The sequence below is a fragment of the Lucilia cuprina genome, chromosome 4 (genome assembly GCF_022045245.1).
Source record: "Lucilia cuprina isolate Lc7/37 chromosome 4, ASM2204524v1, whole genome shotgun sequence".
In the NCBI taxonomy this organism is placed as follows: Eukaryota; Metazoa; Arthropoda; class Insecta; order Diptera; family Calliphoridae; genus Lucilia; species Lucilia cuprina.
In genome coordinates, this window is record NC_060952.1 from 93,292,128 (window position 1) to 93,303,791 (window position 11,664).

Here is an 11,664-nt window from a genome sequence, read left to right on the forward strand (position 1 = left end):
AATTGCTGTTGTTGTGTATTGTTTTGTTGAGGTAATACGATATCGTTAGATTGCATCGTACCTATGGGCCTATTAATGTAGGGCAATTGTGTTTTCTTTGTGGTCATAGTAGGCGTAGTTGGCTTCACTATTTGCGTGGCATTTGGTGAAGAAGTCATGGTCTTGGAGTTGAATATCTCTACGCGCCCATTAATGCTAAATTGGGAATCATGTTTGCGCGTCAATGAGGGACTAGCTGGTGGTGTAGCTGAGGGAAACTTGTTAGAGGCTCTGATAGCTTGAGGAGACATGGGTGGTTTACCTAAGGGGGTTCTGCAACGTGGTATTAAGGTGGGAGTAAGAGGGGAAATAGGCGAAGTGCTGGATACTGCAGTAGCAGCCGCTAAAGGAGAAGGAGGAGTTTGAGAATTTAAGCTACTAGGAGTTACGGAAGTTTTAGCAGCTTCCTCTTTTTGCATTTTCGAATTCTCAAAAACCTGTGTCTTAATATTTAAGCTTAAATCTTTGCTAACCTTGTTCTCTGGTGTCTTCTCTTCTTCCCTAATATTTTTCGTTTCATTTTCCTCCTGCAATTCCTGATCATCTAATTCGATATCATTCTGAAAAGTATCCTTAAAGATTCGCAATAGATTCTTAGCATGAACCATTTCATTTGTGGGTTTGCGGCGTAAATTGGAAGCTGTCTTAAAATCTAAACCCTTCACCATATTATCATCATTATCATTACTATTAAGACCTTTACCAATACCACTACTACTACAATTACTACTACTACTACTGATAAGATTATCTATAATATTTTCTTTAAGATTATGACTACTAGATGTAAATGTACTAGATGTTGTGGGGTTAGTAGAACTTACACTATATTCCATATGATCATTAGTAATGGTGTTGGCCGAGGCTGCAGCAGCAGTTGTAGTGCTGGCCATAGGTGGTAGTGAACCTAAAGTTAATTCCTCAAATTCTGCCTCGATTTGATTGACAGCATTGGCTGCATCACTTAATTGCTGCTCTTCCTTGGCTAAAGCTTCGATGGCCGCATTAAGCTTAAGCTCTTGCTCCTTTTTCATTTTATCGGCCTGATGGCGCTCCAATTCTAGTTCCACATCATCGGCTGTATGTATACCGCTATCATCTCTATCGATTTCTTCCACCTCCTGCATTTTGGTGGCAATTGTTTTCGTTTCTTTTTCCTCTTTCTTTGTTTCTTGTTTCAACGTTTGCTGAGCCTTTTCTTCCTCGCTCTTCATAATCTCCAGTTGGCGAGCATCGACCAGCACAACTGGTGGTTTGCGTACTTCTTCTTTGGTTACAGCATTTTGTAAACTAGATAATCGCTCCTTTAGCGGTGGCACTGGTATATCGACTAATTTATTGGCAGTGGTTTTAGTTGCACCATTTGCACCATTGACTAAATTCTGTTGTTGTTCGAGACTTTGCAAACGTTCCTTAATGCTGGTGATATCACCCGATAAACGTTTCAGCTCCTTTTTGGGTTGTTCCGTCAATGTCTCGCTATTGGTCTCCTGGACCTTAAAACGATCTCTTAGGGTTACTCTAGGCACTGCCGAGCCGCCATTACTACCAGCATGTATTGACTTTGGTTCTGGTGTCTGGTCAATGGATTCAAAGATTTCTTTTCTTTTCGATATATCAATCTTTGGTACATCAACCTTATTCTTTTCCACACACTCTTCGCTGGGCGATTGTACTTCAAAACCCATTAGACGATCTTCTATTTTACTACCTCGTCGCGGTGGATAAGCTGCTGTTTCTTTATTAAGGGGTCTTTCGGGTGTAGACTCCTTAGAGTTGATGTGTTGTTGTTGTTGCTGTTGCTGCTGCTGTTGGCTGGTGAGTTTGTTGAGATTCACTGTGGTGAGACCAGAGGCGGCACGTGATACTCTTTGTTTGTAATCTTGTATGGCACCTTCGTAGGTGTATTCACATGGATCGGGCGAACTTGCTGGTGCTGTACTCGAAGAAGTTTCGTATCCAGGCGATGATATATATTCTCGTGTTGTGCTTTCTGTAGTGGCTGGTTTATTATTATTGTTATTGTGGTGAGTGCTGTTGGTTATGGCCTTGTCCAATTCAGCAGCGTTGTCACTCTGGAGAGAGAGAAAGGGAGAGAAATTAAAACTTGTTTTAGTGTTTCTTTTCAAAGGAGTTAATGTATTAAAAGCTCAAAATTTCGAAATGTTTTGGTTTTTAAAGCAAAGCTATCATAGGTAAAGCTCGACTACAAAGAGCTTTTAATTTTGTCTAGACAATGTTTCCTTTTAGAAAAGTTAGTCTAGGAAGAGATTTCTTAAGTAAATGTTGTCTACACCAAGTTTTCTTTAGTATAGTTTGTCTGGAAAAACCTTCCTTTAGAAAAGTTTATCTAGACAAAGCTTTCTTTAGTAAACTTTGTCTAGACAAAGCTTTCTATAGTAAGCTTTGTCTGACAAAGCTTACTTTAGTAAAGTCTGCTAAGACAAAGCTTTCTTCTGTAAAGTTTGTTTAAAGTTTTCTCTCGAGAAATTAATTAAGGCAAAGCATTTTTTTTTGTTAAGTTTGTGCAGACAAAGCTTTATATAGTAAAGTTTGTCTAGACAAAGCTTTCATTAACAAGGTTTGTTTAGAAAAAGCTTTATATAACAAAGTTTGTCAATACAAAGTTTTCTTAATAGAAGTTGTCGAAAGTTTTATTTACACAATTTCGATTTCAAAACAAATTTTATCACATTCGTAGTGGAATTGCGCAGTAGATTAAACGAATTTTCTTATTTTAAAGCACTTTTTGTTTGGCATAGTTTTAGGCTGCAGAAAAAGAGAAAAACTATTGTGAATAGTTTTAGTCACTCTCCTTAAACTTTTTATACCTCAATTACGCTCATTTTCTCACTTTTGTTTTTAAATAGATTTTGAAAATATTTCTTTCACACTTTGCTGGAAAATTAATTTGTATTTTTAAAATATTTTTTGAAAATAAAATTTTTTTTAAAACAAATTTTTTAATACTTTTGTTTTAATGTGATTCCTTTTAAAATTTGTAAAAAAAACTCCACAGGATTAGCTCGATTCAATCGTTAATATTTCGTTCGTAATACAAAAATCTTTAAAAATTCTTTTCAAAATTTTGTGATTTCTTAAAAAATTCAAATATTTATAAATAAAAAAAGACTTGTTAATTGAACGTTTAAAATAAAACTAAAAGACAACAAAATGTGATGCATCATTTCAGTAACGAATACAAAAGTTTTTTTTTTGTGTTTTTAATTTTTTTTGTTTTCGTATAAAAACGGAACAACATTGAGGAGAGGAACCAGAATTGGCGGTTAATCATTGGACAGAATATAACAAAAAAAAAATAACACTCACTTTTTAAAATATTCGAAAAAAAAATATAAGAATATGTGTATTATAGAAACAAATAATAATATTTAAATAAAAATGATGATCACAAAAATTTCTGTTAATATATTGTTTATATTTTTGTTGTTTCACATTAAAGAAAAAAACACAACAAAAATTATTAATAAATTAAATTGTATACGAGAAATGAAAAAAAATTTAAAAATACATTTTTTTTACATACTGATGACTTTTATTTTTAATAGAAGATGATGATCTAGTCCATGTAGATAATAATGATGTAGATGATAATTGCGTTAGGAATGCTAATAATAAAGTAGATTTTATTGGTTTTAATAATAAAGTTGTTGTTATAGTATTTGTTGTTCCTCTTTACAAAGTTTCTTATTAGAAAAGTTTAAATTGACAAAAGCTTTTTTTAGACAAATTTGTCTAGAATAAACTTTTCAGTAGAAAAGTTCTTTTAGCCAAGTTTTCTTAAAAAAAGTTTGTCTAGAATAAAATTTTTTATAGAAAATTGTCACCATAAAAGTTGTTTCGTTAAAGTTTTTTTTACAAAAGTTTATCTCGAATAAAATTTTTCCTTTAATAAAGATTTCTCGAATATTGTTTTCATTAGAAACGTTTATTAAGAGAAAGCTCTTTCTTTAGAAAAATTTATCAATACAAAGCATTCTTAAGAAAACTTTGTTTCGAATATAGTTTTCTATAGAAAATTTCCTCTTGACAAAGTTTTCTTTAGAAAAATTTATTTTGAGAAAGCTTTCATTAAAAAATTTTAACTAGGCAAAGCTTTCTTAAGAAAAATGTATTTCGAATATAGTTTTATATAAAAAAAAGTTCCTCTAGACAAAGTTTTCTTTAAAAAAGCTATCTAGACAAAGATTTCTTTAATAAAGTTCTTGTAGACAAAATTTTCTTTAGTAAAGTTTGCTAAGACAAAGTTTTCTTTAGTAAAGTTTGCTAAGACAAATTTTTCTTTAGTAAAGTTTGCTAAGGCAAAGCTATCTTTTGTAAGGTTTGTTAAGATAAAGTTTCCTTTCGAGAAATTAATTAAGGCAAAGAATTTTTTAAGTTAAATTTGTCTAGACAAAGCTTGATTTAGTAAAGTTTGTCTAGATAAAGATTTGTATAGTAAAGTTTGTCTAGACAAAGCTTTATACAGTAAACTTTGTCTAGACAAAGCTTTATACAGTAAAATTTGTCTAGACAAAGCTTTATACAGTAAAATTTGTCTAGACAAAGCTTTATATAGTAAAGTTTGTCTAGACAAAGCATTATATAGTAAAGTATTCTTCTGTAAAGTTTTCTTAAAAAAAGTTTCCCGAGAATTTTTCTTTCGAATAAAGTTTTCTTTTGAAAAGTTTATCTAGATAAAGTATTATTTAGAAAAATTTCTTTCAAATAAAGTTTTCTATAAAAAAGTGCTTCTAGACAAGTTTATCTATACAGAGATTCCTTTAAAAGTTTGTTTAGTTAAAGTTCTCTTTAAAAAAATTTTGTATGAATAAAGTTTTTTTTAGAGAAGTTATTTTTTTAAGTTTTCGTTAGAAAATTTTGTCTAAAATAAAGTTTTTGGAAAAAAATGTTTTCCTAAGAAAGTTTAAAAGCAAATTAAAAAAAAGCTTTCTTCATAGCTATAAAGTTTGCGGAAATATTTCTTTACATAAAGATTTCTTTCAAAAGCTTTAAAGCTATATTTAAAAAAGCTTGCTTTCCATAGCTGTAAAGCTTTTTTTTGTAAAAATGTTTCTTAAGTTTAAAAACGCTTTCTTTCATTAGCTTAAAAAGGTTTTTGGAAGGACGTTGCTTAAGATAGTTTCCTTTAAGAAAGTTTTCTAGTTAAATTTTTCTTGAGAAAAGCATTTCTGGCAGTAATAGATGGCAATGTTTAAGACACACTGCCTCTTATACTAAAAATAAATAAATTAGTACTTTTGAGTCATTTAGAACACATGCTATATGGTATAATAACAAAAAAAAAAAAATAAACAATAAAATAAAAACAAATAATTTGCAAAAAAAGCAACAACAACAATACAAATTTTCAAAACAATTTGAAATAATATTAAACAATCATTACAATCATCATCAGCGTCAGTTTAAAAGTCGTTTAGACAGCATCTGGTAAACTAGAAGTGAGCTAGTCAGGCAGTTAGTCAGTTCGTCATTGAATTAAAAAAAAAAAAAAAACAAAAGAAGAGATAAAAACCAAATACAATACAAAAACTAAATAACAATTGATGAAATTTATTGAAGCGTTTCATATTAACGTTTTTTTTCTTTCATCTTTATTCACCCCAATTGGTTTAAATAGATTTTTAATGACGTAGTTCTTGTTGATTTTTTGCAGAAAAATAAATAAAATAAAATTAAATGAATTTATTTGTTTTTAGTACATATTTGTTTATCATCATTATGGTCACTTAATTAACTAATTTTGCAACAAAAAATGTTTTGTCAACGTACGTGTCTGTATTTAAAATACTTAAGATGATTAATAAATGAAAATGATTTTTAATCGTAATTTATTGTGTCATTTTGATTGATAAACTGTTATGGTTGTAATGCATTTTTTGTTTTATATAATTTTAACGTTTTCCTGATCAGTTTTATAATTAAAAATGACTTAAAGTTTGTTTATTAATGATTTGATTTTGTTGTCATTTATTAAAAAAACGGCGACAAAACAGCAAAAAAACGGAAATAAATGGTACTTGAGTGGTGTTAATAATTTGTTTAAATTATTTTAAAAGCATTTTTAAAGCTTTACTTTGCGAAATAAAGTTAAATATAAGAAAAAAATTCATTATAATAAATATACAATCGCACGAGTGTAAACAAACTTAAAGCAAATAAGAAGAAATTTAGCGTTTGAAAACAATTAAAATTAATTAGCGCAGCACTGCCAGTCATATAGAGACAGTGGGTGCGAAGGACAAAAAAAATCACATTAGAAGAATTTTATAAAGAAAAGACAATTTCCTTAAAAAAAACTTTCTAAACAAGCAGAAAATTGACGTTGAAAAAGCTTTTTTAGTTAAAGATTTCTTTAGAAAAGTTTTTGGAACAAAAAAGCTTTTTTAAAGTTTTCTTTATAAAACATGTCATATAGAAACGTTTATCTGTAGGATATAATTTTAACTAAAGTTTTCTCTTTTATGAAAGCTTGCTTGGCTAAAGTTTTCTTTAGAAAAAGTTCATCTAAGTAAAGTCTTCCTATAGGAAAGTTTTTCCTAGACAAAGTCTTCTTTAGTAATGTTTGTCTAGACAATGTTTTCTTTAGTAAAGTTTGTCTAAACGAAGTTTTATTTAGAAAACTTTGTCTAGATAAAGTTTTCCTTAATTAAGTTTGTATAGACAAAGTTTTCTTTAGTAAAGTTTGTCTAGACAAAGTTTTCTTTAGTAAAGTTTGTCTAGACAAAGTTTTCTTTAGTAAAGTTTGTCTAGACAAAGTTTTCTTAGTAAAGTTTGTCTAGACAAAGTTTTCTTAGTAAAGTTTGTCTCGACAAAGTGTTCTTTAGTAAAGTTTGTCTCGACAAAGTGTTCTTTAGTAAAGTTTGTCTAGACAAAGTTTTCTTTAGTAAAGTTTGTCTAGACAAAGTTTTCTTTAGTAAAGTTTGTCTCGACAAAGTTTTCTTTAGTAAATTTTGTCTAGACAAAGTTTTCTTTAGTAAATTTTGTCTAGACAAAGTTTTCTTTAGTAAAGTTTGTCTCGACAAAGTGTTCTTTAGTAAAGTTTGTCTAGACAAAGTTTTCTTTAGTAAAGTTTGTCTAGACAAAGTTTTCTTTAGTAAATTTTGTCTAGACAAAGTTTTCTTTAGTAAATTTTGTCTAGACAAAGTTTTCTTTAGCAAATTTTGTCTAGACAAAGTTTTCTTTAGTAAATTTTGTCTAGACAAAGTTTTCTTTAGTAAATTTTGTCTAGACAAAGTTTTCTTTAGTAAATTCTGTCTAGACAAAGTTTTCTTTAGTAAATTCTGTCTAGACAAAGTTTTCTTTAGTAAATTTTGTCTAGACAAAGTTTTCTTTAGTAAATTTTGTCTAGACAAAGTTTTCTTTAGTAAATTTTGTCTAGACAAAGTTTTCTTTAGTAAATTTTGTCTAGACAAAGTTTTCTTTAGTAAATTTTGTCTAGACAAAGTTTTCTTTAGTAAATTTTGTGTAGACAAAGTTTTCTTTAGTAAATTTTGTCTAGACAAAGTTTTCTTTAGTAAATTTTGTCTAGACAAAGTTTTCTTTAGTAAATTTTGTCTAGACAAAGTTTATTTTGTTTTACTTAAAAGAGCTAGCGAGAAAGAAAGAGAAAGTAAGATATATCTAGACAAGTGTTTTTTTGCAGAAGTTTGTCTAGTCTAAGCATTCTTAATAAAGTTTATACCAAAAAGTTTACTTTAAGTAAGAAGAAAGCTTTCATTAGAAATGTTTGTTCGAGGAAAGCTTTCTTTAAAAAATTATTAAAAAGGGTTCGTTAAGATAAAGTTTTCTTGTGAAAAGTTTTTCAAGCACAAGTATTCATTAAAAAAGTTTATGTGGGAAAAAGCTTTTTTGCGAAAATTGTGTCTTGTTAAAGTTTTCTTTACAAAAGTTTCTTAAATAAAATTATTATTACAATAATACTTCTTAAGAGAGAGTTTTCTTGATTGTCCCACCGTCCATTAATGATCTTTATAAAGTACATAAATATATATTTTCTCTATAGCATGTCAATTCCACTTGAGAAATCACACAACATCAAATAAGAAAAAAAAGTGAACGATAAAGTAATAAAATATAGACGACTTACACTAAAGTAGCTAATAACTCTTTATTTTTGCACTTTAAAAAGTCATTCATTCATTTTCAATATTTTGCAAACTAATTGTTGTAACAACGATATAGAGTTTCAAAAAAAAAACACAAAATCTACAAAATTAACGAGCAAAAAAATGCTTAAATAGAAAAACGCTTTCTTTTTATTAACGCCCGGCTTCAAACAGCTGTAGAAATAGAAGAAGAAGTAGAAAAAAAGCTGTTCGTAAATGAACTTTAGGTTGAATAGAAAATTATTTTTCTTTTTTCTTAATGATTTCTTGTTGTTTTTTTTTCTCTTCTAAATAGAAAGAAATTATTAACGCAACTGGTATTTAAATTTGTTGTTAGGAATAAGATGTTTTTTTGTTTCAAATGATCAATGTGTTGGTTTGTTTGAATTTTTTCAGTTATATTTTTTTATATTTCTAAACAACTAATTGAAAGAGCAACAGCTTCTTTTTTTTTGCAATAACGCTAAATACAACGACCCAGTTCTTTTTGCTTTTTTTCATTTCTTTCCACTAACAACTTTCAAAATTAATAAAGTATAATTTTTACACTCGTTAATAATTATGTTTGTGTTTTACTGCTGCTGCTGCTGCTGATGTTTGTGCGAACAAAAAAAAATAATTATAAAAAATAAAATAAAATGTAGATCATTTCGAAATTTTAAGCTTAATTAGTATAGAAAAATATTAGAAAAATTAAACTTAAACAGGGAATAATATAAAGCAAACTCACCATAACACTATTGTTATCATAATCTTCAGATAAACTGCTTTTACCGCTGGCACTACTAGTGCCAATGCCTAAATCGCTTAAATCATTTGCTTCATCTTCTGCATAAACAGCTAAAGAAGCCAATTTATTAAGACCTCGACCACCAGAGCGTTCACCTCTGCAAAAAAAAAACACATTAAATGAAAACATGGAAATAACAATAATGATATCAAATTAATTTAATAAAACACCAAGGAAAATAATTATAAAGACACTAAGCAAATTTTCAAAATGGTTTTTCTAACTAGAAAAACTCTTCTAGATAAAGCTTTAATTTGATAAGTTTTATTTAGAGAAAAAGATAGAAAATTTTGTCTCGACAAAGTTTACTTAAGTAAAATTTGTCTCAATAAAGTGTTCTTTAGAAAAGTTTGTCTCAACAAAGTTTTCTTTATAAAAGTTTGTCTCAACAAAGTTTTCTTAAGAAAAGATTGTATCAACAAAGTTTTCTTTAGAAAAGTTTGTCTCAACAAAGTTTTCTTTAGAAAAGTTTGTCTCAACAAAGTTTTCTTTACAAAAGTTTGTATCAACAAAGGTTTCTTTAGAAATGTTTGTCTCGACAAAGTTTTCTTAAGAAAAGTTTATCTCAACAAAGTTTTTTTAAAACAAGTTTGTATAAACAAAGTTTTATTTACAAAAGTTTGCCGCAACAAAGTTTTGTTTAGAAATTTTTGTCTCAACAAAGTTTTTCTTAGAAAAGTTTGTCTCAACAAAGTTTTCTTTAGAAAAGTTTGACCAAACAAAGTTTTCTTTAGAGAAGTTTGACCAAACAAAGTTTTCTTTAGAGAAGTTTGTCTCAACAAAGTTTTCTTTAGAAAAGTCTGTCTGAACAAAGCTTTCTATAGAAAAGTTTGACCAAACAAAGTTTTCTTTAGAGAAGTTTGTCCAAACAAAACTTATTTTAAAAAAAGTTTGTCTCAACAAAGATTTCTTTAGAAACGTTTGTCTCAACAAAGTTTTCTTCAGAAAGGTTTGTCTCAACAAAGTTTTCTTTAGAAAAGTTTGCCGCAACAAAGTTTTGTTTAGAAATTTTTGTGTCAACAAAGTTTTCTTTAGAAAAGTTTGTGTCAACAAAGTTTTTTTTGTCTCGACTAAGTTTACTTAAGAAAAATTTGTCTCAACAAAGTGTTCTTTAGAAAAGTTTGACCAAACAAAGTTTTCTTTAGAGAAGTTTGTCCAAACAAAACTTATTTTAAAAAAAGTTTGTCTCAACAAAGATTTCTTATGAAACATCTGTCTGAACAAAGTTTTCTTTAGAAAAGTTTGACCAAACAATGTTTTCTTTAGAGAAGTTTGTCCAAACAAAACTTATTTTAAAAAAGTTTGTCTCAACAAAGTTTTCTTTAGAAATGTTTGTCTCAACAAAGTTTTCTTCAGAAAAGTTTGTAGCAACAAAGTTTGTCTCAACAAAACCTTGGAAAAGTTTGTCTCAACAAAGTTTTCTTAAGAAAAAAATGTCTTAACAAAGTTTTCTTAAGAAAAGTTTGTCTCAATCAAGATTTCTTTAGCAAAGTTTGTCTCAACAAAATATTTTAAAGAATTTTGTTCTTATAATTATATCCTTTTACAAAACTAGAATTTTTTATTTCTCTTTTCAACTTACCTCTCTTCAATCATTTCGGAAAATGTTTTCGATTTTCTGCGCGTGCGATCATGTTCTTCTAATTCCAATTTTTTCACCTCCACCACACGATCAATAATATGTTCGACACGTTTTCTACGTGATGACTTCCAATTGTCCAGATTCTTTAAGAATGAAAATCAATTACACGCAACACACATAACATTTGCAACAATGAAACAAATCAATAAAATGTTTTTTGTTTTTTTTTTTAATCATTATTAAACAATTTAATTATTTAAGGTTGGGTTGTTATTTTTAACACACATTCCATTTCGTAATTGGTGGGATATTTGTTGTAAAAAAAGAAAAAAAAAACATGAAAAAAAAACAAGAAAAGAATAAAAGAATATTTATTAATATAAAATTTAAATCAGAGAAAGTTTAATTTAACTTATTTTTATATAAAAGTAATTGTCATTCATGTCTGTTTAATTATGGGTGAAAAAAAAAGAGTATCGGCTTAATAAAGTGGCTTTAAGAATTTTCAATGGGTATTTTTTTTCAGCTGTTACTAAAATATGTGTTTAAAATAATTAATTATTTGTTTGTTTGTCAGGTTTTTCATTTTCACTATGTTGGGAATTTATTTTTAAAAAGAATTTCATAAGAATTTGAAAATTTCACTTGTTTTAATGTTTAAATTACTAATTAAAGGTTTATTAGAAGAATTTCTTGAGAACAAATTTATTTGTATAATTATCGTTAAAAGAGTATTAATATTTAATAAATATTTGAGGTAAAAGTTTGAGGAGTTTGAAAAAGAAACAAAATTGTGTGTTGGCGCCATTTAATTTCGATGAAAAAGTTAAAAAAAATGATATTAGAACTACTAATATATAACGGAAAAGAGGTGGTCTGGCTGTATAATTTCTAAAATCTATTTTCTAAAAACCCCCAGATATCTTCGGCATTCAATTCTTTAATAATTCTATTAGACATGATTTTCAAATGTTTCCTATTTAAAATCAGCAAAATTGGATCATAAATTTCTAAATCTTTCTAAATCTCTCTCTATATAAATCTCTCTAAATTACTTTAAATCTCTTCAAATGTCCCTTAATTCTCCAAAATCTTTCATAATCTCTATATACCTCTAAATATAA

At 28.0% G+C, this 11,664-nt stretch overlaps 1 protein-coding gene across 3 annotated transcripts in view; it reads right to left on the reverse strand.

Annotated features, from left to right (window-relative positions):
* LOC111676803 (bromodomain-containing protein DDB_G0280777) overlaps positions 1 to 11,664 on the reverse strand; it is a 48,050-nt gene that overhangs the window by 24,324 nt on the left and 12,062 nt on the right. For all 3 annotated transcript variants that reach the window (XM_023437782.2, XM_023437783.2, XM_023437784.2), the window contains exons 3-5: positions 10,541 to 10,683; positions 8,899 to 9,055; positions 864 to 2,114 (exon numbers count right to left, since the gene is read on the reverse strand). In XM_023437782.2, the coding sequence (XP_023293550.2) occupies positions 864 to 2,114; positions 8,899 to 9,055; positions 10,541 to 10,683 (1,551 nt within the window). The remainder of the gene's footprint in view (positions 1 to 863; positions 2,115 to 8,898; positions 9,056 to 10,540; positions 10,684 to 11,664) is intronic.